General features: G+C 40.9%; 1 protein-coding gene across 3 annotated transcripts; it reads right to left on the bottom strand.

Moving 5' to 3' along the window:
- Nucleotides 1–27,446, bottom strand: LBR (lamin B receptor). 3 transcript variants are annotated; one of them, XM_003893047.4, is made up of 14 exons: nucleotides 27,292–27,446; nucleotides 22,996–23,174; nucleotides 21,163–21,363; nucleotides 19,106–19,189; nucleotides 18,663–18,852; nucleotides 17,102–17,298; nucleotides 14,382–14,436; nucleotides 11,220–11,411; nucleotides 10,118–10,221; nucleotides 9,112–9,237; nucleotides 5,158–5,326; nucleotides 3,134–3,214; nucleotides 2,918–3,040; nucleotides 1–1,963 (listed from the first exon to the last, which is right to left on the bottom strand). In XM_003893047.4, the coding sequence occupies exons 2-14, from the start codon at nucleotides 23,158–23,160 to the stop codon at nucleotides 1,803–1,805; spliced, it is 1,848 nt and encodes a 615-aa protein (XP_003893096.1). In that variant the 5' UTR covers nucleotides 23,161–23,174; nucleotides 27,292–27,446; the 3' UTR covers nucleotides 1–1,802. The 3 variants fall into 3 exon arrangements, with proteins under 3 accessions (XP_003893096.1, XP_031511253.1, XP_021782467.1); XM_031655393.1 differs by lacking the exon at nucleotides 27,292–27,446 and adding an exon at nucleotides 26,807–27,239; XM_021926775.2 differs by lacking the exon at nucleotides 3,134–3,214.

Genomic DNA, 27,446 nt, shown 5'->3' with positions numbered 1-27,446 from the left:
TGATCAAAATGTTGCTACATTTTATTTTCAACTTAAAACTTCATTATAAAATTTGCCAAATAAACATGTTGAAAACAAAATTAAAAACAAATTGTAGCTGATATCCAGAAATTGCAGCACTGTATTGATAACGGGCTCTTTTCATTACCAGGGAAAGAATTTAATGTCCTTCCTTCCTCCCCAAAAGCTTCCTTGGTGCAATCTAGTACAGAAAACGCTGGGACATCACTTTCTGATGCCAGGATAAAAGCAAAATAAAAAAACTGCTTGCACACATTAGCACTGATAAAACAATGACAATTTCGCTAAAAGAATGTTTAAAGACTACAGGATGCTAGAGCAAACCAACTTCATGATTGCATTAACATAAGCTAAGTTACATACACTTCATGCAGTGTAGAATTAACACTGCATATCTAAATGGCTCATATATAAAATGTGTAATTAAAACCCAAACATACACACTATGTTTATTACATTCCCCTACATTTAAAGTACTAAGAACAATTTAACTTTGAACACAAAAGTTTAGTGAATTTGCTACTGTTCCATTATAGGACAATTAAAAATGAGACCATATCAACTTCACTAGAATTTAATTGCTAAAGCTACCTTATGCACATCTATTAAACTAAAAGAAACGACTTTAACCCCTTAAGTTGTTTTTAAGATAGCACTCCTTTACAGGGAGTAAAGTTTTGTAAATATAAAGGATATATAAAAAATACAGTATAAACTGCATGAGCTTAACAGTAGCAAAAACACTGATGAACTTTTAAAAAGTCAAAAATATATAAAAATATTAGCCTGACATGGCAAATTTTCAAACACCAATCTGTGTAAAAATGTTTAAATATTGATGTTACTCCAAAAATATATACTTATTCTATTTTTTTTCTATTTGCAACAGTTTATAAAGGCAAACAAACACCTGCAATTGAGGTAGCAAAGCCAAATTCACAAACTTTGGATCAAGAAAAATACCCTTCCTATGTTTTAACAGCATCTTCTATACAATAGTGAATGAATTCTAATTGTTCCAAAATTTTTAATTCACATTACTTTACAAAACTTTATTTAAAATACTGAAAATGTTTTGTTAAAAAGACAGTCCTGACAATCATCTCACATTCAAAATACTGTACAAAAAAATCTGAAGTCACCATATATTACATAAAACTAAGCTATGTATTTACATTTTCAAATGTAGTTTTAGAAGCTGAGGTTAAGCCAACTGCTACAAATGGTCTCCCTTAAACAGTGTCTGCTAATAATCTCATCGCTCTGCACTTTCAGCATTTAATATAGGCCCTTCTTTTTGCTTTCAAATTATATAACTAGTAAAGGATTTAAAGAAAAACAAATGAAAATTCTATTTTCTTACTGAATAAAACATAAATGTACTTTAAATGGAACAGTGTTTTCATTTAAGAAAGCCAACTGGCCAAAAAACATCAAAATTTGAAAAGTAATCAGAAACCATAAACATCAATAGTATTCTTCACAGTACATTTATATTAAGACTGTCTTCTGTTTTCAGATTTTTAAGGGTTGAAAATTTCCCATTAAAATGCAAATTCTCACATCCTTACTTGTATTTTTCCTATGTTAATTATAATTTAATAAAAGTAAACACAGCTATATTAAAAGATCAACTACTTGGCTCTATAGTCCTGGTTCAAAAAGAAAAAAAAATTTACAGATCCTGTCAGTGCAACAAAAGAAAGTTTGGGATTTTTTCCTCGTTTTTGCAAATGGCAGCTGGAATTGCAGGAGTATTTTGTATATAAGCCAGAAGAGCATTAGTAGATGTATGGAAATATACGGTAGGGCACACGCTGACAGTACTTTTCCCAAGCCACGCCGTATTTCTTTTTACAGTGGTACTCGTCACGAGCTTCTCGGTGAACAAGCAACATGGTGAAATAAATCACATAGAAATAAGGCAGAATGTGATTAAAACCTGTGGATAATAACGGTACATAGTATTAGATATTTTTATTATCACTACAACGTATTTTTTCCTGCTTTTCCCCAAATTCTCTAAAAATGAACCACAAGGTACTTCATTTTCTCTAATAATGAGGAGAACAATTAAACCAGTCTGTAAAATCCCACTGGGAAGTGGCAGAAGGTCGTATCTAAATTAGAAGCTACTCAAAGACTGGTGAATCCATTCTAACAATCCATCACAATCAAAACATCTGTCCTCATAGTTAATACAAATCTCTCCATTTCTCACCCTTCTTCCCCCAGCGAAGAGAAAAACTGCTGTCCTCCACTACAGGCCAGGCCACCAAACAGGTAGCAGGCATGGGCCAGCTCCCCAACCTCCACCAGCTCCCCTGGATCCCCCTGCTCCCCCAGCTCCCCCAGCTCCACCAACTCCCCGAGGTCCCCCAGCTTCCCAAGATCCCCCTGTTCCCTCAGTTCCCCCAAATCCCCCGGCTCCACCAGTACCTCCAGCTCCCCCTGATACCCCAGCTCCCCAAGCACCTCCAGCTCCCACAGCTCCCCCTGCTCCCCTGCTTCCCCAGCTCCCCATGAGGCCAGACACACAAAAAGAAAAACAGAATCTCCTTCTCTTCTTAAAAACCAGTTTTTCCCAATCTATGTACACTGAATCATGAACTAAGAAGCTGAATTAACTTCTATATATTCTACTTAGAAAAAAGCTATCAGGCACAATTGAAAACTTAAAATTTTGCTTTTAGGCTTAAAGTAAAACTTCAGGCTCTGTGAATTCCCAATTCCCCTCAGAAGCCAGAAGAGCTCCTACAGAGGCCAACCTCACAGTAGAAAACGGCGACAAAAAGACTCACACCCACCTTGGCCACACTGTCCCACACAAAGGACACACACACACATCTTTCCAGTGGCTAAAAGGGTCAAACTAGCACTCTTCTGAAATGCTTACCACATGGAAGGGACCACGCCAAGGCCATGATGAGATCACCCAAGTAATTGGGGTGGCGAACAAAGCCCCACCATCCAGAAACTAGAAGATTTTTTCCCGTTGAAGTATGAATGGTTTTTAAATCTATATAAAAATAAAAGTACATTTTTAATGATGTCGAGACAAAAAGAAAACCTTCACATAATATATATAATATAAACATAAATCAATACTTACGTGCAAGCTTTGGATCACTGGGATTTTTCCGGAATGCATTTTTCTGAGAATTTGCACCACGGAAGATTACATAACCACAAACTGCAATTTTAAAATATTTTCCTATGTTAATAACTTAGTTATACTCTAATGCTTAATAGCATCTGTAATTTCTCTTAAAAATTATCTCTATGCTCTGAGGAAATTTCCAAAGCAGACTCCTAGGCTCAAGAGATCCTCCTGCTTCAGCCTTCCAAAATGCTGGGATTACAGGCATGAGCCACCACACCTGGCCTGATTCTTAAGAACAACTCAAAAACTCTAAATCTCACTATGTAAAAAGATGGTAACCCTTCCAAAATCTATCACACTACTTTAATCATCCACCTAGGGAACACTCTGAAGTCAAAACAAATATAGTTACATCCATGAAAGAGATAAAATCTAAGACAGCCTACATTACAATAAAATCAATACTAGAGTTCGGTATAATCAAAATTACAGGCTATATCATCTGTTAGTTATGATACCTACTGGCCATGGCACAATCATTTTATTAATCAAACACTAGCTTAGAATCAGCACCAGAACATCCTGAACTTTAAATACATGCTGAATCCCATTGTAAGTCTACAAGTTCCTAATTTTATCCAAATTTCAGAATGTCAAAAATCAATGTATCAATGACATTTAACTATTATCTAGTCGATCCTCAATAAACTATTAAGAGAATAACCTCACTTCCTGCTTTGGTTTGAATGTGTCCTCCAAAGTACACGTGTTGGAAACTTAATCCTCAATGCAACAGAGTTGACAGTAGCACCTTCAAGAGATGGTTAGGTCATGAGGGTTCTGCCCTTATGGACAGATTAATGTCGCTATCACAGGAGTGGGCTCAGTATCTCGAGTGGGTTTGTTATAAAAGTATGTTCAGCCTCTCTTGCTCTTCCTCACTCTCTCCTGCCCTCCCTCCCTCTCTCTTGTCCTTCCACCTTCCACCCTGGGATGCTGCAGCAGAAGGGGTCTTGCCAGATTCCAGCACCATGCTCTCTGACTTCCTGGCCTCCAGAACCATGAGCCAAATAAATTTCATGACAAATTACCCAGTCTCAGCTATTCTGTTTGAGCAGCACAAAACAGAATAAGACATCCCCCATTTTTAGCTGAACTATAAAATATACTGTCTTGAATCATAAAATGGACATGGACAACCAAATCACTGGTGAAAATAAATCTTAATTTTAACCAATGGTTAGAATTTCTTCTTCTACCACAGATACTAACTAGTGTAGCAAAACTATCTATATTTGAAGTTCACTGCTAATTTTCCCTACCCAACCTCTAGTACAAGTGTTTAAGGGTTTAATGAACAGGGTAAGGACAAAGAAAATTCATCCTGAAGTAAAATACGTGACTGACCCTGGTGAACTGCAACTGCAGCCAAACTGGACTTCTCCGTCTTTCCCAACCTCATCTCACACTTCCCCACCATACACCCTTGCTGAGCTGTTCCAGTGCCTGACTTTTGGATCTCTCCATCCCATTTTACCCTCTAAAACTCAAATCAAACACCATATCCTCCAAAAAGTTCACACTAAAGCTCCCCAGAGAGAAGTTCTCTACCTTAAACACCCGTCATCTAAGCCCCTCTTGGTGCTCACTCATGTCTTATTTCTCCTGCTAGAACGCAAGCTCTATGAAGGCAAGATCAATCTTCTTTATAAGATGCCTACCAGAAAAAGCAGGCACTCAAGAGAAAAAACGTAAGGTTACTAAAAACAAATTTAACCAACTTAAATTTATTAAATTTAAAAGCAAGGTGGTTCGTTTAAAATAATCTGTTTCAAGTACTACTGAGAACCCAGGTACGAACCATCCATTCTCTTTGCAAAATGCAGACTTTTTATTACTCATCATAAATGGCTTCGAATTGAGCTAATGCTGACCATTCAAAATGGCATGTTTCAAATATGCAGACATCAAAGCATAAAAGCCTCAGTACATAATATTTAATAAATTAAACTGAGACTAAAATTAATACTCACGTTTCAGAACAATAATTAGAGAAGCCATTGGCCAAGACACTTCGTTTGGATGACTGACTAAGTAAAAGGCTTGGAAGCTGTAAATAAATGGAACCCACACCAAATCTCCAAAAGCCAGCATGAATCCAAATCCATCATGGATGATGTCCATGGTCGTCAACAACGCTTCCTATAAGGATACAGACAGGGGAAAGGGAGAAAGAGCTTCTATGTTTAAAGTATTCAAATAAAGTACTAGTTTACAGGCAAATGTATAAAGTGCTATGGGCAGGTCCACAACCAACATTTTTTTGTTAAACGGGAGAGAGATTTGGTTCCGCTGGCCTGCTAGGTCTTTCTGCCGTCACATTCTCCTGTCACGCTAGCCTCTCGCTCATGTTCCTGAGATAACAGATCTCTAAAGCATTTCCCATGCCCAGGCCCTCCCCTCTGCTGGCAACCCCTCCTCCAACCTGGGCACTTCTCAGATGTCACCACCCACCAGTAGGGCTCAGACCTGGGCACTTCTCAGATGTCACCACCCACCAGTAGGCTACAGCAATTGGGTTACTGTACTTGTCTAGTCACTCTCCACTATACTAAAAGCCTCTAAAAGACAGAGGCTGTGTGTTTTTACCTTTGCCACCCCAGTAACTAGCACAGTGTCCGCCATGGAGAGAAGTGTTCAAAATATGTTTGCTGAAGGAATATGATCACCAACTCTTTTTGTTTCAATTCCACATGCACCAATCTAATTTCTGATCATAATCTGGCTTTTCATGTAGATTTTCCACAGAAGAAATTAAGCTGCCTGGCAACATGGTGAACTGACAGCTTCATTTCTCATGCAAATTAATAAAAGTGCATTACTCCCCGGTGATTTGCTTAGCGTGAGCCAGTTCGCCTCTGGACCAGGATAAGGGGCAGGCCAGACTCTAGAATACAGACATACCGCTAAGGTCAACACTCCGAAGGTCTGGCCTGAGGGAATCTCCAAACTACCTGGAACCTCAGTACAGTCCACTGATGTTGAAAAATTAGCCAGTATAGGCCGGGCGCGGTGGCTCACACCTGTAATCCCAGCACTTTGGGAGGCTGAGGCGGGTGGATCACAAGGTCAAGAGTTCGAGACCAAACTGGCCAACATAGTGAAACTCTGTCTCTACTAAAAATACAAAAAAAAAAAAAAAAAATTAGCCAAGCATGGTGGCGGGCGCATGTAGTCCCAGCTACTCAGGAGGCTGAGGCAGGAGAATCACTTGAACCCAGGAGGCGGAGGTTGTGGTGAGCTGAGATTGCATCACTGCACTTCAGCCTGGACGACAGAGCAAGACTCTGTCTCCAAAAAAAAAAAAGAAAAGAAAAAGAAAGAAAGAAAAGAAAAAGAAAAATTAGCCAGTATAAGCTCTGTTGGAGAATCAAAGTTCTAGGTTAAAGAAAAAGAGTGGTACCTCCAAATAGGATTTTTTCCAGAAAAGAAAGCAAATAGGCCATGGAACAGAAAAACAGATGTCATATGGAACAGAAAAACCAATCCCACAAAATCTACCTCCTTAGGCTTATACTCTTTAGTTACCAGAGTTCTTTATTCTCTTTAAAAAAAAATTGACATGTAATAATTGTACATATTTATGGGGTACACAGTGATGCTGCCATATATGTAATATATAGTAATCCAATCCGGATAATTAGCATATCCATCATCTCAAACACACTATTTCTTTGTGTTAGGAATATTCAATATCCTTCTAGCTATTTGCAACTATGTATCACTGTTAACTATAGTCATCCTACAGCAGTACAGAATACTAGAACTTAGAACTTACTCCTCTTATCAAGTGGTAATTTTATATCCTTTAGCAAACCTCTCCCTCCCTATCTTTCCCTTCTCCCTACCCTTCCCACCTTCCCACATCCTCTGTTCTACTTTGTACTTCTATGACATCAACTTTTTTAGCTCTCACATGTAAGTGAGGACACATGGTGTTTTAACTTTCTGTCCCCGAGAGTGTCTTATTCTTCTCTCTCAAGGCCTGTGATCTGATTCCTGGTCCAAAAGAGGATAAAGGTGACAAAATGGAGGGAGCAGATAAAAGCAGGTGTGGTGAGTAGCAGTGAGAGGGCAAAGGGTAAGCACCCGGTGCCAGGTCAGGGGGAGGACCTTAGCCCCACCAGCTCCTGAGCCCCAAGGTTTTCACAGGCTGGACTCAGAGGAAGGGTCATACATATTTAAACTGGTAGTCTCCATTTTCTTAAGGTATAGCACATTCGTGAATACAAGGGATTTCTATCAAGTGACCTAACAAAAAAGTTATTAAGCATCTGCTAATTGCCCAGTGGCATGCCAGAATGCTACAGAAATCATAAAATACAATACTTCCTCAAGAAGATTATCATCATCTGGCTGAAATACTGAGAACAGAGAGAAAACAATTTCCTAACTCTAGTTTTCTACCCCTGGGCTATGTTAATTTTGCCTTAAAATGCAAAAAAATTTTCTTTTAACAGAGGTCAGTGTTTGGCTAAATCTATAGAAAATATGAACTTCTAAGCCAATTAAAAAGTGAAGACCACAACATGGCAGAAAGCTATTAACAGATGAAACCAGACAAAATGATCACTTATCAATGGAAAACTACTAGAAAGGAAGTTTTAAAGAAGCCTGAGGTGAGCAAAACAGTGAAATATCATTTGATTTGCAAACTGTTACCTATACGCTCTTTTGGCGATTCATTCTATAACAGCAAACAAAGCTACACTGGTAATAGTAAGTGCATTTACAAAAGAGTTGTTTTTTAATTTCAAAAACATGTTTAATTTTGGATCGACTTGGAATTTTTAAAGTCAATTTGAAGTGCTATCAACACCTTCACAGCTTCCCAGGCTCTGAGCCACGGTCTGTGAAGTGGTAGGAGGGCAACAGGAACCCGTAATTAGCGGATAGCACTAATCCCACCACTTGTAATTGAGGTTTACCTCAAAGTGACCCTAATCTTCCTAAATAACAAGAAGATCATCAAACACCAATATCAAACTTGCGAAGTTGTTCTGACTCAATATTCTCTGCAATTTTGCATAGAAGGCCACAATTAAAGACCAGCCGGCAGGGGTGGGGGAGATATATAGTAATGATGGCCAAATAATACACTTTTTTTTTTAATGTTCCAGGCTCAAAGAGAAAAGGTCTTCTCTCAAAATGTCAGCAGACTGTCTCAACACACTGTCATTAAAACTTGTTTTGGAACTTTATGATGTACAGCTGCCAGATTTGTTTTTAATATGGAAAGAAAACTAGACGTGGAATTTGGAGATGATTACAAAGATAACAGTAAATATGATAAAATACTTGTAAAATAAGCCTGAGGAAGAAAAAATTTTTTAAAGGAATATGCTGGTTGAGACAGAGAAAACAAACAAAACATTTACCAGTCTTCAACTAGCAGAAAGACTAATCAATGTACGAAAAAAGACACGAGATGAAAACTTAGCCTTATTTCAACTGGCTTCCTCAATGCATCTTGATTTCTGATTTTACTTTCATCTAATTAGAGCTAGTCTTTGTATTTTAAAATACTAACAATAAAACACCTCCCCCATTATTTAAAAACCAGGTGACTCTTGACAATCCAAGAAACACCATTCTAATTTGGTAATAATCCATCCATTTTCATGTGATACCATAATTACCACCGCCCACAAAAACAAACCCAAGATCCACCAATCTTATATTGAGAATATTACTTTTAAACACAAGATCAGCTGATAAACACCAAAGCACTCCCAAATGCCTAGAAACTTCCCACCTGTCAGCGCTCCCTCCTCAGCTTCGCATGGATGGCCTCATCGTCCTCACAAGCAGCCTTGGAGGCAGGCCGTGCTCCCCTCACTTTGTGTGCAAGAAGCCAACGCTCTGACAGGTCACTCACCCACTCAAAGCCATCTGACTCCAAGGCCTCGGCTCTTAAAAGTAATTACCTCATTCCAGAGAGCGTCCACCACATAGAGAAGCTGGAAACTATTAACCAAAATCATGGCCAAGGATGGAATAGCACGGTCTTGTATTTTCATTTCAGCCAAAAGCATCACCAAGTTAATAACCACCTGAAATAAAAGGGGAAAGTATATAGCCTCAAAGCACCTCCCCAGGGATCTTAGCATTACAAAGGCATGAGTGAGCTTCACAGCTGAGACACCTGGCAGATGCCACCTTAACACCTACCCGCCACCAGGAATAAGACATCTCAGCACCATGGGCCCCTGGACCCAATGCACTAAGGACACAGTTATCATTTCTGTGTTCCTGTCACAGTGCATAACTTCACCCCAATCAAAGAGAACACTGGAATGACCCAAACTGAGGGACACTCTTACAAAATAACCAACCAGTACTTTCCAAAAAGTATCAAGGTCATGAGAGACAAGGAAAGCCTAAACAACTATTAGACTAGAGAAGACTCAGAAGACATAACAACCAAATGCATCGTAGAGTCCTGTCGAGGTTCCTGGAACAGAAAAAGGACAACAGCGGAAAGACTGGTGAACTCGACTGAGGCCTGCGGACTCGGTAACTAATGCTGTCGCTATGTTAATCTGCAGTTCTTCATCATTACACACTGGTTTCCTCCGAGGTTAACGTTGTGAGAAAGAGTGAAGGGTGGAAGGGAACTCTTTGCTATATATCTGCAACTCCAAGCCTAAAACTAGGTAAAAATAAGGTTTTAAAAAAGAGGAAAATGCATCCACACTATCACTTTCCTATATAAATATAAACTGATAATAAAGCAAAGAAAAGATACTTGTCATATCTTAAACCTCTGGAAAATATTTACAAGAAAATATTTTGATAGATTTATGGAAAGCCATAATTATCCCTAAAAATATACCACCCACTGCTTATTTTTAAATGGTCTACATTTCTTTCTAGCAATTAATTAGACCTATTGAATTGAAATTTAGAAAGAAAAAAAAAAAAAAGACATACCCATCCAATCAATCCGGGGCGCAATTCACAAAAGTATTTGAGATCAAAAGTACCAATTCGAGGGTTTAATTCACGGCCAATGAAGAAATCATAGACAGCATTTCCTGAGAAGGGAAAAGTGTTTACCCAAACAGTGTTCCAAACCCAGTCAGGAGGCTTTAAAACTGCACTGCTGCCCACTATCCAGGCTCACAATTCAACTGCCTGCAAGTGCCTGAGCAGAGCTCTGGTGATGAGAGGTAGACGGGACGGCACAGACTAGGGGAGACGCCTGCCCAACTGAAAGGGCAGTTACTACAGCCTTTGTGGAGCCGGGGACCCAGATACCCCAGGTTTCTTAAAAAACAACCAAAATCATGGGGGCCCCCCAAAGGACTTTACACTCACAATTTTTTTAGATAGGCGACATTTTTAAAAATACTTTAGCTCAGCATCAACCAATTTGTAACCTCTCGTTTCTTTTGTCTTTTGTTTTGAGATGGAGCCTCGCTCTGTGGCCCAGGCTAGAGTGCAGTGCCACAGTCTCAGCTCACTGCAACGTCCGCCTCCCATGCTCAAGTGATTCTCCTGCCTAAGCCTCCCGAGTAGCTGGCATTACAGGCATGTGCCACCACGCCCAGCTGATTTTTGTATTTTTAGTAGAGATGCGGTTTCACCATATTGGCCAGGCTGGTCTCAAACTCCTGATCTCAAGTGATCTGCCTGCCTTGGCCTCCCAAAGTACTGGGATTACAGGTGTGAGCCACCTCGCCCAGCCAGCAACCTCTGTTGTTTTGTTTTTGCTTTTTAAAGAGTATTTACTATTTTGGACAAAGAAATAATATTTGTCATAAGTCAAAACGCCTGTAAGTTTACTAAACGTCTTACTGTCATCAAGCAACTGCAAAAAAAAGAAATGAATAAGAAAGTATGAAGGAAAAACAAAAACATTTTCTTCTTTTAAATTCATATCTCTTTAACTTTTTTCTTCATCTTTTCATTTTTTCTTCTCTTCATTTCCCAAAAAATGAAGTTAGAAAAAAAGCAATCTACTCAAATCTGGAAATGGCTGCTGGAGGGCTCTGGGACGCATTCATCCAACACGCGATTCATCACTGCTCACCAGAGCTGGCAGGCGACAGGTCATTCTGGGGTGCTTTCAAAGAGCGCATGTAGAGATACACACTCAAGACCACACAAAAAACAGTGGCCCCAAGTGCAAACTGAAGAAAATGACTGTACACATAATGAAACTCTACGCCCTGGAAGAGAGATGCTCCGATGACTGCAGATGTCAGGATAAAAGCATAGAATCCTTTAAAAAAAAAAAAAAAAAAAAAGGAAGGGGAAAATTTATGTTAACCCAAGGCTCACAGGAGACGTACGCCATTATGAAACAATACAACGTTCATTTTTAAAGTCTTAATATCATTATTCAGACTAAATACACACAAATATGCAAATAAGCAATGTCCTGAGGTATAATCTTCAATATACATACCATTATCTCTTGTAGAACTTTCCAAATAGTTTAACATATTGATTCTTCTTCAGTTCAAATGGTCATTATTTGCTTTTAATTAAGGGAAAACTGACAAGAAGTGCAACCTGAAAATTCCCACAATCCAAACTCTCAGGCACAAAGTCAAATGGCTAATTATTAACAGAGCTGAGCCAAACACACATTTTAAAGTCTAATGCCATTACCTAAAGGGAGGGTATTATGCACTCACCAGGGGCCAGGCACTGAGCTAGGTTAGTAGTTACAAAATTATAAATATTTATACTTAACCAACTTGTCAATAATGGTTTCAAAAGATTCTAGTTAAACTCTATCATCCAGAACAGAGTTCTTAAGATGCCACCCGCAGAGAAGACGCCACAACACAAATGCTGGAGGCCAGGCAGGACTGTGAGTACCCATGGGGTAGGGACAGCAGGTGGGCACATTCACGGGCAATGCCAAGTTAAAAAGCACCCACCCTGTGAGGCTCCAAAGAACTCTCGTTCCAGGCTAGTCCTGCTGCCACACAGAAAGGCTCTCTGGGAGATTCAATTTTTCCTTTTGGCTAAAAAAATAGTTTTGTGGCTGGGCGCGGTGGCTCACGCCTGTAATCCCAGCACTTTGGGAGGCCGAGGCGGGCGGATCACGAGGTCAGGAGATCGAGACCATCCTGGCTAACACGGTCAAACCCTGTCTTTACTAAAAATACAAAAAAAATTAGCCAGGCATGGTGGCAGGCGCCTGTAGTCCCAGCTACTCGGGAGGCTGAGGCAGGAGAATGGCATGAACCCGGGAGGAAGAGGTTGCAGTAAGCCGAGATCACGCCACTGCACTCCAGCCTGGGCAACAGAGCAAGACTCTGTCTCAAAAAAAAAAAAAAAAAAAGCAAAAAAAAGAAAGAAATAGTTTTGCTTTCAAGGGAGCTGAGTGCCTGAAAGAGCTGTGCTCCTAAAAAGTCATCAAATCACATTAGGATAAATGGTCAAACGCAAAAAAGAAGTAGCTGTTATTTATTTGAGAATTCTAAAACCAAACCTTTTGTAAAATAAAATAGTTGTCTCAACTGATCTGAATCCACATTTTCCACAAATACTCCAAATAATAACTTCTAATTTTAAATTCTGACTTTTAAAGATATTCATTTACCTTTCATAAAATGTATATTTTAAAAAAGAATGGTTAGATGAAGCAGTCTTTTGCTCTCTAGTCCACGTGGATTAAAAATAATCATCCAAAATGTCTTAGGAATCTCCTTAGTTAATAATGGTAAAATTCATGAAAAGAAACCTCAATACTTGAACCCGAGTAATTAGATGAGGACATTTTTAAAAAGGATCAAGCAACTTGGCCAGCCACTCCCCCACTGGCTACAAGAGCTCCATGTCCAAGCACTGTGCTCAGTCTCTGTATGTACCACACCCCTCAGAGGGAAGTGAAAATGTAACACAAGACTACTTAGAAAAGAATCGGTGCCTGCAGAGAAACACACAAAACACTGAAATCAAAGGACCCGGCAGCAAAGTCAACAACCCACCTCGCCCCAGACTCACCTTCCCTGGTGTGGCAAGTGAACCACCAGAGGGAGGGAGGGTGCCAAAGGTTCTAAAACTCGCTCTATCAGCAAAGAATTTGGTAAAAGCAACAAAAAGTCTAACAATACCAACGACAAGTATTAAGCATCCACCAGGGGTCAGATGCTGGAGCTAGGTCAGATGCCTTGTCACGTGACTGGCACTAAACGGCAGAAGGTGTCTAAACTATCTTTGGCTTCCCTTTTAGAACCCAGGAGAGTGATTGCAGACAGAGTAGATGCTGGGTAAGTCTCTAAACAAAGATCTAAAGTTAGAAAATGAAGAATTGAAAGGATAAAAAGTTCAACCATTAAAATATATAATGTAATTCTCAAGAAAAGGAAAACACTCTACTCCATCTCGTCAAATGGAAAATCATTCAAGGATGACTACAAAATAGATCTGTACTTTGCCAAAGTCTTCAAACGGCAAAGCTGGACTGATGCACTCAGCATATGCTCTTATAGTGCCAGGTGCTGGACCCAGAGGGAGCAAGGTCTACCCATTTATTGAGCTGCTCAGTGAGCTCACAACTCATCCATCCAGCCCTCACATATGAATGAGCACCCACTATGTGCCCATTTTCCTGGCACGAAGCACGTCACAATGAACACAGCCAAGTCCTAGCCCATAAAGCCACATTCTAGTGGAGACATCCTAATGAAGAGACAAATACACTGATATGTGGAGGCATAAATGTCAGACAGAAAAATAAAACAGAGAAGGGGAGAGAAAAGGACCTGAAGGTTTCTCTCAGCAGAGACGAGATGGAGGTGAAGATGCAGGTGTCAGACATTTGGGGGTAAGTTTTCCAGGCAAAGGCCCAGGAAGAGTGTGTGACGAATATTCAAGGGACAGCCCAGAGGACATGAGCAAGGGCAAGAGCAGCTCACACAGCAGGAGTGGCCTGAATGCCCGCATCCGTGTAACACCTCAGGGTGATAAAATCTTAGACAAGTGCAATGATTTCTAACAGTGATGAACACTACTAAGAAAATAAAACTGGAGAGTGGACAAGAGTGACTAAGAGGCTATGTTACTTTACATGGCATAATTTATACATGTTGGCTACAGGTATAAACAGTTGCCCTTCCGACTACCAAGAGATAATTTACCACTTACTACTCTGGTCTAATCAGCTTTAACAGTTTAACACTTAGAAGTTTAAGCTATCAAATCATCAATTTGAGTCTTAAAAAAAGAAAATCACCATTTAATCTATACTTGAGTCTTCTTCCATCAATAAGAGGCGTTCCTTCTACAACCTTAAAAGAAAAAAAATTTACAAATTTACAAAGCACATCACCATCATATATACATATATATACACATACATATGTATCTTCTAATATCACTTAATTTTCAACATGCCCAAGAAGGAAGATATCTTGTAATAGGGAAATTTTGTAATATATTTCAAAAACCCTAGTGGCAAGCCTTTTAATGATGCAATTCCACCTTCAGGAATTTATCTTAAATACAAATTCAGTAATGACTTCCTAGTGTAGGACCCAGCAACTGCAACAGCCACGCTCCCGGCAACACTCCTGTGTACCACCTCAAGACTAAATGGGCTTAAATACCTTTGTATCTAGTGGACCCCTAGCTCAAACACCTACCGATGGCTGCCCAACACTTACAAAGTAACAGTATGATTCCACTGTCTTCCATTTGTGGGGTCCTTTTCAACTGGGCTCTACCCTGTTGACCCACTCTACTCTGACCCAAGTGGTATTTGATGGCGCGTACTCATATGCTTACTTGCTCTGCTATATATTATACATATATTGCCCAGCCAGTTATTTAACCATTTCATGTGATTCTTTTATCTGCAATAAGAGATTGTGAGAGGCCAGGTGTGGTGACTCGTGCCTGTAATCCCAGCACTTTGAGAGGTCAAGGTGGGAGGATCACTTGAGTCCAGGAGTTGAAGACAAGCCTGGGCAACATGGCGAAATCCCCTCTCTACCAAAATACAAAATACAAAAATTAGCCACGCCTGGTGGCACGCGCCTGTGGTCCCAGCTACTCGGGAGTCTGAGGTGGGAAGATGACTTCAGCCCAGGAGGAGGAGGTTGCAGATTGTGCCACTGCATGCCAGCCTGGGCGACAGAGCAAGACACTGTCTCAAGAAAAAAAAAAGAGAGAGAGAGACTGTGAGCATGCATCATGCATCAGAACCATCTCCTCTCTTCATTCGGCATCACCCACAGCATTCAGCATGGTACCCAACTGAACTGGCTGAGTAAAAAGTCCACTTGCTCAATGTAGTCACATTTTACCCCACAAAATAACTATTCAGAAATGTAGCAATTCATTTTAAACTGTAAAATATAAATATAGTATCATTTGCTCTTGGCTAACCTACTTTATCCTATCATTAGCTACAGATTTCACTAGCCAGTATTCCTCCTCTCCCAGGAGAAATGTAAAAGCTATTTGAGATCGCAGGATTAGTAAAATCCCACATGCTAATTTCAGATGATCCTTATCTATTAAAGGTGTCTAGTAAATGCTGTGTTGGGCTTTAATCTGTGAATATACAGATCCAAATATACAGTCAGCCCTCCGTATCCGTGAGATCCACATCGACGGATTCAACCAACCACAGATCCAAAATATTTGGGAAAAAATTGCATCTGCACTGAATATGTACAGACTTCTTTTTCTTGTCATTATTCCCTAATACAGTATAGTAACTATTTACATGGCACCTATGTTGTATTAGGTATTGTAAGTTACCTAGAGGTAACAAAGTATACAAGGAGGATGTACACAGCTTATATGCAAATACTACACCATTTCTTATCAGGGACTTGAGCATCCTCAGATTTTGGTATGTACAGGAGGTCCTGGAACCACTCCCCAAAGATATCAAGGGATGACAGTATAATATTAATATATTTTAATATATATGCTTTTAGTCACTTTAGTCTATGAGTATATACATATATGACTTTAAACACAAAACTGCTTTCCTTGATACTCTGAAATCACCTTACCCTGAATGAATCTGAATTTAACTGTAGAGCCTTAACGTAAAAATGACTGAAGGTCTTTATCACAAAAATCCTTGCTAGGGCCACTAAAGTTATGGTCTCACTCCACAGTATTAAGCCTGCAGCTCTACCCTCCTATTACTGGCATTCACCAGTAAAAGTGATCCTTTGGTTTACAGACAATTGGCAAACTTGCAAAGCCCTAAGAATAAGATCTTTAAATAAATGATTTATTACTTAAGTAATCTCATGTTTCTTTAAATATATCCAAGTAAAGGATTCTACTGAAAGAAGAAAAAACTACACTTAGCAATGGAGAGACAAATTTTAAAGATATTGCAGGAATCTGAAAACAACATAAAATGTTCTTGACAACAAGAACATCTGAAACCATTTGACAACATTTGAAACCGTTTGAAACATTTGACAACAAGAGATGAAAATTAGAAACTTTTCATACTTTTTTAAAGTAAAAGACGTAGACTAAAGTCCATCGAGCCCAGCAGCCTATCAATTAATCATTTAAAAGGCTGCATCTGAAATAACGCATACTGAGAGTGAATTTTTTTTCCACAGCAATCTCCACTGAAAGTCAGGCTGCTTTGCAAAACAGCCTTTTCTTTTCTATTTGGTTTGAAAAGTTACACAAGAAATCTCAATCAGATTTTTTTAAGCTCCTCTTAATAAGCAAGTGTTATATAGACAGCACAAGAGAAATGGCTTCATGAACTAAGTTTTGGGAGTTTTGACCAACAGCAGCCTCTAACCTCTGAACTACTGTAAGGCTGGGCAGCATGGCACACGCCTGTGGTCCCAGTGACTCAGGAGGCTGTGGCAAGAGGATCACTTGAGCCCAGAAGTTGGAGACCCACCTGGGCAATATAGTGAGACCTCATCCTATAAAAACAAAACAGAATTACCATAAACGTACCTTTCCAATTGGCAGTAGGTAGAACAGGACTTGAATCAAAAACCACAGGAGGTAGACCCCAAATACTCTGGTTTCCCATAACTCATACAAAGCTGGCAAAGGAGGAGGGAAATTCAGAAGACTGGGATCTTTCTGTTTACATATCAACAGCAACAGGAAGAGGAACACAGGCAGGCCAAACATGATGAGAAACACACCTGCAAACAATTCATGAACATTTGAGGCTCAAATTTCAATCTGGTTTATTCATTTAAGAATCATGTTAGTTTTTTTTTTTTTTTTTTTTTCGATTTTTTTTTTTGAGACGGAGTCTCGCTCTGTCGCCCAGGCTGGAGTGCAGTGGCCGGATCTCAGCTCACTGCAAGCTCCGCCTCCCGGGTTTACGCCATTCTCCTGCCTCAGCCTCCCGAGTAGCTAGGACTACAGATGCCTGCCACCTCGCTCAGCTAGTTTTTTGTATTTTTTTTTTGAGTAGAGACAGGGTTTCACCGTGTTAGCCAGGATGGTCTCAATCTCCTGACCTCATGATCCGCCCATCTTGGCCTCCTAAAGTGCTGTCATGTTAGTTTTTTTAAGATCAGAACTCATATATGGCTAGCTGTCTGAAACCAATTTCTAATGTACCATCAAAAACTCCCATCTCTACCTGTCAGCTCTGGTGGCCAGGCAACCATGGGCATCAAAGTAGTTTAAAAAAAAAAAAGAACAAACAAACAAACAAACAGGGGTCCAACACTGAATAGCTACACCCACCTCAGAAACCAAACTCTAAAACATTTGACCTCCAACCACTAAGGAGCAAATGTGTTGAAACTCCAGCAAACTGAAGATCAGAATATCTAAAAATTATCAGCCTAATCGTAACAAAAAGCTTTATATTCCTAAGTTTCTAACAACTAAAATAGTGTCACGTTCATGTAATGTGTGCAGATTTTAAGTGATGCTGGACAGTATCTGTAATAGACCAGCTAGCCAAAGGTTATAACAAAATACAAAGCAATTAAGCCATGCAGGATTTTGAGCCATTCAGACAAGAAGTCTTTTCTTTTACTAGCTCATAAAATTTCATCAGTTCCACCCACTTAATAACTCCAAAACTCTGCACACTTCAGATCTTTGACCCTTACAATCAACCTGCCTAGCAGGTAGGGCAGCCTTGGGATCCCATTTTATGCAGGCAGCTGACTTCCAGGCTGCTAGGCCCTGCCGCCTCAGGTCTGATTATCAGCAGAGCTCTCTCTCCCTGATAGGTAACCATCTATGCTATACAAACTCCCAGATCAACCTTCATCACTTCTTTGTACTTCTGTGCCCAAATCCTCTGAACAGACTGCTAAAACTTTTAAACACAGCTACAATGGCATCCTTTCTACTCCATAATCCCCCCAAAATATCCTCACCTCAGGCCTTTGCACCCACTGCTCCTTCTCTGGAAGACTCTTCCACAAATTCCCACCTTGCCTGCCTCAGATGTCTTCAGAGAGGCCTTTCCAATTCACCTTGTGGCAACCACCCCTAGCCCACCCCACCTGCCCTCTCTGGGCCCAGCTCTGAGGCCTACCAGGTACTCCTCCAAACTCCAAATCCTTTGCCCGGATGGGGGTCACTTCAAAAGTTCTCACTGCCAGTTCTTTTGCAATGAATTTTTCTTCCTTAGAATCTATTTCTTTTAATTTGACTTCTTCTCTTCTTGGACGAAGGCTATACTGTGTAGATATGTAACTGCTTTCTTGTGACAAATTGAATTTTTCCTAAATGAAAAATTTAAAAATTAAATATCTGTAGTGAACAATTACCACTAATGCTACTGCATTAACTATTTCAGCATCTCAGTACAGCTGTATACTAATTAGAATAAATTTGTAAAATTATATTCAGTCTTAATTTAAGGACAGAATTTTAGAACAGGTTATAAAATATTGTAATTTTCAATGTGCTTCTCGAGGGAGAGTCACTTTTAACCCAAAAAAAAATCAACCAAGATGAGAGTGAACACTTTCCCACCTGTGTATTTTTATGAGGTACGTCATTTCTTTCAGTGTGCTCGGACTCCCCGTTATATCTGCTGATACTATTTCCAAATGGCTTCTAAATTGAAGAATATAAACATTTAATCAAAAGAACTGTAACTTATTCAAAAGAAACATGATGGTAAAAACTTACTATTTTGAAATCAAGCAATAAAACCGATTTTTCACAGCTTTAATTCTGAAGAATTTAACCCTCATTTTGTTAAAAATGAAGAGGAATAAAACTGACTAGAATTCCCCAGTCTCTGAAATACTGGATCTTATAATGTAGATTTCTACATAAAATATTTTATCTGGCCGGCACAGTGGCTCACACCTGTAATCCCAAGCACTTTGGGAGGCCCAGGCGGGTAGATCACCTGAGCTCAGGAGTTCAAGACCAACCTGGCCAACACGGTGAAACCGTCTCTAATAAAAATATAAAAACATTAGCCACGCATGGTGGCAGGCACCTGTAATTCCAGCTACTAGGGAGGCTGAGGCAGGAAAATCTCTGGAACCCAGAGACAGAGGTTGCAGTGAGCCAAGACCGCACCATTGCACTCCAGCCTGGGCAACAAGAATGAAACTTTGCCTCAAAAAAATAAAAAAATCTTTCATCTTTCATGTAATTAGACTGAATGTTATAATTTCATTGATAGACTGTATGGGTATTTACTACGAAAGGCAGATAAAGTAAAAATTGGTAAATTAGTTCATTAACTGGATAAAAAACAAAAGACATTCAAAAAGACATTCACTGCTCCAAAACAGCCAACAATGGAAAATTAAGAAATAGTGGGCACTTGTGCAATATAGAGTAGGCTCAAGGCTCTACTAGTAAGAAGCAAAGCCAGTCTGTTGTTCTTGTGACACCAGGACCATAAGATTACACTATAAAAATACAGCAGTCATTTTAATATTTTAAATATTAACAGCATCTGTTCCTGGAGTCCCTGGGTAGTAGAGAGCCACTAATAGTTAAAATGTCCAAATTCAAAATGTAAGTTAGAACAGTAAGTTGAAAATGTCTGACAGCCACATTCGCCCAAAAAAAAAAAAAAAATTATAATACTCAGAATGAGAAACTGGGCATTCATACACTGATACTACTATAAACGTTCTTGACACAATCTGGCAATATGTATTAAAAGCCTCAGATCTGCACCATATAGCTGACCTAGCAGTTCCACTTGCACCTAAGGAAATAATCAGATGTTATATAAAAATACTTGTTTGTAATAGTGAAAATATGGAAGGAAAAACACTAAATGTCTATCAATGAGGGAGCTGACTTTAACGATTAAGTTACATCTATACAATTTACTATATATCCATAACTATATTATACAACAAAAATGATGTAGAAAAATACGCTCTGAAAGGTTATCCCCAATATTTTAAAATCTCTTAAAGTTGACTACAGAACAGTATGTACATAATCCAGCTTTTAAAGTTTATTAAAAGTCTGTGTGCATTCTATCCAGAAAAGAGGTTAACATTAAGTGAATAGAAGATTACTTTTATTCTTTTTTACTTAAAATACTTAACTCTTTCGTCTACTATCTAAATACTCTTTGGACAAGATTTACAGGCTCCATGCACCCTGATATTTCAAAGCTTACACCTTGAAAGTAATTCCACTAAAATCATCATCTTTGACTAGGTAAAGTGATCAAGTATAATGATGCTAAGAGTAAGAATGTTTCTGTAATACGGGTTTTGTCTTACCATTTCATACATGATATGAACTTTCATACATTGTAAAAACCTTACTCAGTTCAATCTACAAGCTCCATCTATTTCAAATTTGAACACTGCTTTTTTAAAAACTAAAATATTAAACAGCATTTCTGGTAACTCAAGGACATTCTTTTCCATTGATATTTAAAACTTTCTATTCCAAACATTTGTTTTTTATGAAATCTTCCAAAGTTATCGCCTTAGATTTGATACTTCACTGACATTTTAATATTATTAACTGCAAGTAATTCGAGTAAATACATATATAAAGGGGAAGACAAAAGGCTGTATAAGGATAAACACAAGTACCAGAATCAGCGGAGTCAATTTAACTTCCACTTCCCTCCTTGCTTCCTTAATGTTGGCCTGGTGGGAAGCAGAAGCAGATCGGCGGGCACTTTTAGGTGGTCGACCAGGGGATCTGGAGCGTGACCTTGATCGACTCCCTCGGCGTCTGGAAGGGGAACTGGAAGTTGAGCCACCTTTCCTTTGCCTAAAGGAAGTTAAAGGCTAGAAAGGGAGAAGAAGGCAAAGACCTTTACCACAAATCATAACACATACAGACAAACCCAAACTAGAAGAGGATAACAAAGGCAAGAACTGCTACCATTAACTCTAAAATCATCATGGGAAATCTTAGGATCTAAGAATGGATCAGATGAAGCCAGCAGAAAATGCTTTCATAATGATCCACCTTTCATGAGACAAATGCAGCCTTTCCATTCTTGTTCTTCGAAGGTATTTCCATGAAATGAATGAATCTAAACCAATTAGCTGTACTTATTTCCAACACCATATGCAAGAAGGGTAATAATTAACATGGATTAAAACTAAGAGGATAAGACAAAAGAAATTAGCACACAGACAAAAAAATAATAATACCACAGTTTCACTCTGAACAAAACACATAAGCAGATCTTGAAAATAAAACATGAGCTTGGATGACTGGGAACTGTTTCACCGTGTCCCCACCTACTCCAAATCTCCTTATGTTGCTTCTAGGGATGTAGACAAAATATGCCCCAGGCCAAGTCCCTCACCCCATTTTTTGTGTGGCCTTCCTACTAAGAATGGCTTTTACATCCTTAAATAATTACAAACAAAATCAAAAGAATAGTATTTCCTGACGTGAAAATTATCCAAAATTATAATTTCAGTATCCATAGTTGTATTGGAACACTGCAATGTCTGCTCCCTTCCATACTGCCTGGAGTTGCTCCCATAAAGCCTAAAATATTTACTATCTGTTGCTTTATTCCTGGTCTAGAGCACTCAAAAGTGTCGTCCTCGGCCATGGGTCCTAGAAATGCTTGTTACTAATCTGCGCAAGTACCAAAATCAAGAAATAGGCATATAGAAATGTTTATAGCATTTTGATAAAGTAATCTCACATCTATCAAATCTGACAGTAAAACTGTGAGGCTTTTATTTTGCATGTCTTTATTTTTCTAGTAATTCATTTTTATGGCATTTTACATAAATGCTTGTATACTATGGATCAGATATCTTAAAACCCAGACACTCACCTGACAGGTTGAAAAGCCCTGGGCTAGACTCGAATCTAATTAATGTCACTCTCCTGATTAAATCCTTGGTGTTCAGGATGAAGCCCAAACCCTTGGGCATGGAATATAAAAGCCCCTCCAGCCTGGCTCCTGCTTAGCCCTCCCCTACCACTCCCTTCCAGCACTTAGCTGACCGTGTCCCCAGACCCCCAACTTTGGCATACTGCACTCTCTGCAGAAGCAGCCCCATTATCAGCTGAGTTTTTCCTATTTGTTCTCAGCACTTGGCTCTGGTGTCACTGCCTCTGAAAGCCTCCCCTGAAGCCCAGGGATCTTCTCTAACCCTTGATATACTCAACACCACCCACAACAAACTCCAGGCACAGAAAGCAGTAAACCCAGGGGACCAACAGATGCAAATGGCTGTCTTTCCCAATAAGTGTGAGCTTCTTGAGAACAAGGCACTATGCCTCATTCATACATTCCAAGAGTCAAAAACGGTATGTGACCCAAAGCAAGAGCTCAACCCTCTGCCTCCACACCAAGCTGAACTGACTATCCTAAGCTTAGAAACTGTACTTAAGAGTTATTTCCCACTTATGGTAAACATACTCTGACAAGCCAAAGGAACGCTTACCTTAATATCATTCTCTTTCAATTCAAGCTCTGTTCCATCTTTATACTTTACAGTGTAAAGCTGGGAGGTGCTGTCGTGGCTCAGAATTTCTACTTCATAGTAAAGTGAACTCCCAGGCCATCGACCTCTTACCACTTCACCATCGGCAAATTTCCTACTTGGCATTTTCTATAATTAGCCTGAATATTTTTAAAGAAAAAAAATTTGAGTCAATACATATACATTTATGTATTTGTCTTTTTCCACAGGCTGATCACTAAAATGCAACTTTCCAGAATTGACTGGTCAGGATTTAGGGCCAGAAAGGCTACATTCAATCTCATTTGGAATCATTTTAGAAGATGATTTAGCCACCGCGGTATCTATGTAAGTGACACTAAAGATTAATTATAACAATGTATATAGGCGCCATAAGTTTGCACTACGTAAAATGTTACCCACCTACATGATCATAGTTCTTGTTAATCAAAAAATGAGGCACAATCTCACAAAGGACACATTTTCTCATTTGCAAATTTGCATCACAACTTACAATGGCTTTAAAAATGCATTTAATTGTATTTTTAACAAATTGACTTTATTAAAAACAGTAATAAAACAGACTGGGAAAATCAAGGATGTACAATTAACATGACTATAACCCACCAACAGTAAGAAAAATAATTCCAAGTCTGTAATGAATAAATGTGGGGGTTATTTAGCTTTCAACTCTTGCAGCTAAAGTACAAATGCATACCAAGTAACTCTACCAACCACCCACCTAAGTCAGGGTGTACCTTGCCTTCAACCAAGCTCACCTCTCTCAAGTCTACAGCAGACATCAACCCCCAATTATAAGATTCTTTTCCTCTGTTTCAAAACATGGCCCACAAAGTCCCACAATACTCCAAGAATCCACAATCTATCTGCAAGAACTGCCACTTACGTGAGGCCTGTCTGCCACCCTTTCTGAAATATCAATTGATAGCTGGGTACTTCCAGCTGCCAGACAGTAATGCCACTCCATCCGCTGACCAGCGGATTCATATTTCCACACAACAAAACCAGGGCTGCCAACCTTCCCCAGTACTGCATAAACTAGCTGGGGCCAAGTTCAAGGGGCAGCCAGTAGCACAGATAGGAGCTCTCCCCCAAAGCACCTTCATTTCACCAACTAAGCACTTCCTGATGTATTGTCCAAGCATATCAATGTACATTCCTCACTAGCTCCTGTTAAGAGCTGATGATACAATAAAAGCAACATTTATGAACCTTTGAAGACTCTGGAATTAAGGAGAAAGTTGAATTACCTACTCCAAGGGAGTAGTGGGAGGGTCGGGGGGGAGGCAGGGTGGGGAAGGCCTTTCCTAAGCATCACCTTTTTTCACTGTTAATCGTGAGAAAAAACTTAACAAGCTCTACTAGTTTACAGAGATGGCAGCTAGGTTGGTAGATGAAAGAAAACACAAGTAGTTATCTGGTGATTAGAGGATGTCAGTCAATTAACACCTCAGGTAAGAGAGCCAGCTTTCTTCCCTACACCTACCTGAGATGGCATCACTGGGGTAATGAATGGGTTTGGGCTTGGAGTAGTGGGGAGGAGCCCACAAGTTTTCTGGATGAAGTCAGGCCTGGCTGAGTCACCTGAGGGGCACTTAGGGAGCAGGGGGTAGTGAACACCTCTGCATGAGGAGGGGCATAAAAACGGAAGGTGACAACATCCAACTTTGCCTATTTCAACATTTAACTCAGAGCCTTCAAGTACAAAGAAAGAGGAAGGAAATGTACCCTCCCTCTCTCTTCTCTTGAGCCCCTTCCCCTCCCTAGACCCCCCAAAATCAAACCACTCTTACTACTAGCTCTCCTACACTGGTCAGCCAGGGTTAAAAGAAGGCAATTATGTCTTCCTACAGGAAGATGCTCAAGTTGCAAACAACGCTTTATAAACTTTTGAAATACAAGCCCTTCAGGACGCAGGGGCTACTTGAGGTTTTAAAAGACCCTTGAACAGTTTTTGCGTGTTCTTAAAAACTTATTTACGGGCTTGGCCGGGCGCGGTGGCTCAAGCCTGTAATCCCAGCACTTTGGGAGGCCGAGACGGGTGGATCACGAGGTCAGGAGATCGAGACCATCCTGGCTAACACGGTGAAACCCCGTCTCTACTTAAAAATACAAAAAACTAGCCGGGCGAGGTGGCGGGCGAAGCTGTAGCCTCCACAGCTACTCGGGAGGACTGAGGCACACCCCCGAAAAAAAAAAAAAAAAAAAAAAAAAAACTTATTTACGGGCATCTTTCCATTGCACTTACACACCACATACACAGTGTCTGTGTAATATAAACGCAGGCCAGTGCCAAAAAGATTCTTGTTATCAATTAAATATTTTGGGTTAAACAAATTAATGCATATGGTGGATACCTGTTAGGTCTCTAAAGCTTAATTTTTTAAAAGAAGAATTAGGATTTGCTTGAAAAACAAAATGAACCAGCATTCTTCTTAGAAGATCATTATCTTAAACGTAAATGCTCCAAAAGATGAAGCCAGCAATATGATGTGCACCCCCACTTTACACAAGATCCACACACCATTGTCAAACGTGAGGATGCAGTGCAATCACATCCTAATCTACTCCCCCACAGGAGTGAAATAGCCAGGATGGCACACAAAAGTCCCACATTTGTGCATGTCACTATGCACTCACCCACAGGAGTCAAGATACACACAGGCTTTTCTTACAAGAGATGTTTTAGACAAGTGTGTTTGTAAAGAAAAATTTTGTTCACTGAACACAATGTCCTCATTGCGATAAACAGGAAAAACACGGAGACCCTCAGGCTTTACTCTATTAAACCAGATGCCCGCTAACTTCAGAGTCAACTGGCACTGCAATCCTCACATATTCTAGCTCCAGTATGTTACTGTTTATGAACACAACCATTTTTTGCTGCTGTTCTCTACTCATTAGCATTACAGGGGTCTCCGGCTATCTTTCCTTCACTTCTCCAAATTCATATAAACGAGGCATAGAGCAAGATGCTTGAATGAAGTTTGACAGCTTCCTTTTCACACCTGAGCCCCGGTAGCCCTACTAGGCAAAAGGCAAACAGGAACCCTGGGCCTTGTTCCACGCCCTTTGCTTCATGAAGCAATAGAAAGGCCACCTTCCTGGCTGTAAAGGCAGAAGCGCCTTCTTCCCTATAAACACCCTTGGGCAGCTCATCATTCCCCTCCTGCTCGTTGTTCTCCCTCTTCCCAGGCAGCCCTGAGAAACTAAACTTAAACTGGACTTGTTGCCTAGTCTAAATTAGGATCCCTCTGCTCTTCTCCGTAGCTCCATCTTCTCCTACACAGCAGTTACTACAATGCATAACTACAGATCTACACGCGTTTATGTGCAAGGTCCCCGGGGGCCTGTCCACCCTGGCATTGCCCAGGCACCGCGCCTCTCGCTGCAGGTGCCCACGCGCGCCCCACGGTATCTACCGCGCCCTCGTCCGAACACCCGACCGGGCCCCGTAATCACTCGGGGAAAGCGCCTGCAACAAAGCCCTCCGCAAGCAAGTGCTTACTAAGTGCCCCTTGAGGCTGCTGGCAGTGCGAGGCTGGCTGTCATTAGGAGAACATTTTTCTGAACCTTCAAAAAGGTGAAAAAGCAGGACCGTGCTTTAGCAAGAGCACGCATACCCGCCTAAATACCCGTTTTTCTGAGACTGTCCGGGCGAAAGAATTCAACGCATCGGAGCGAGCAGCCCTGCAGTGCGCCTGGAGAACCACCAAACCGCGAAGACCACGACCCTCAAAGCCAGTGACAAGCAGCGCGAATCTAAGCCCACCTCGGCCGCTGCCCCTTCCCCGTCCTGCCAGGCCGCCGTGCCCCGTCAGCCTCGCTACTGCAGGACCGCGGGGCCGCCCGCTCATCTGTCAGACAGGCGCTCGGAGGGGCCGGGAACCAGGCTGCGGCGGGGCGGGACAAAGGCGCCCACGAACCCTCCCCACCGCCGCAGCGCCGCGCCGCCAACATGGAGGGAAACGTCCGCAGTTTAAAACCCGCAGCTGCATTTCCACAGCGCGCCCGGCTTGGGCGAGTTCCAGCCTCGCCCGCCGCCGCCCTGACCACCCGACTGGGCCAGAAGAGGCGAGGGGGCGAGGAGGGGAGCACACGAGGAGGCGAGGAGAGGAGGGGAAGGCCGCCGCGCCAGGCCCCGCGCCCAGGGACCCCGGCCCTGCCGCTGCGCCCGCCTCAGGCCTCCTCCCGCAGGGGCCCCTCGAAGGCCGTGCCGCGGGGAGCTGGGAGCAGGACGGGGGTGGAAGCGCTCACCTGCGCCAGGCTCCGGCGGCAACACGGACGGCTCCGGGAGAACAGTCGCACACCAACCCGGCGGCAGTTCTGCGCGCGCGACGCTGCCAGGCCGCGCTCTCGCGCCCGGCGGTCCCGCAAGACGGGCGCGCGCTTCACCGGCCCCGCCTCGCCTC

Source organism: Papio anubis, chromosome 1 (genome assembly GCF_008728515.1).
Source record: "Papio anubis isolate 15944 chromosome 1, Panubis1.0, whole genome shotgun sequence".
In the NCBI taxonomy this organism is placed as follows: Eukaryota; Metazoa; Chordata; class Mammalia; order Primates; family Cercopithecidae; genus Papio; species Papio anubis.
Note: the sequence above shows the minus strand (reverse complement) of the source record. Positions and strands in the feature narration are given on the sequence as shown.

What these genes read in the sequence shown, in the direction of transcription:
- LBR (XM_003893047.4), bottom strand. Translation starts at nt 23,160, where the DNA reads ATGCCAAGTAGGAAATTTGCCGATGGTGAAGTGGTAAGAGGTCGATGG. An exon ending in TACCTCATAAAAATACACAG is followed by an intron (nt 18,853 to 19,105) that starts GTGGGAAAGTGT and finishes TTTTTCATTTAG; the next exon opens with GAAAAATTCAATTTGTCACA. An exon ending in TCTAATTATTGTTCTGAAAC is followed by an intron (nt 3,215 to 5,157) that starts GTGAGTATTAAT and finishes TTAAAATTGCAG; the next exon opens with TTTGTGGTTATGTAATCTTC.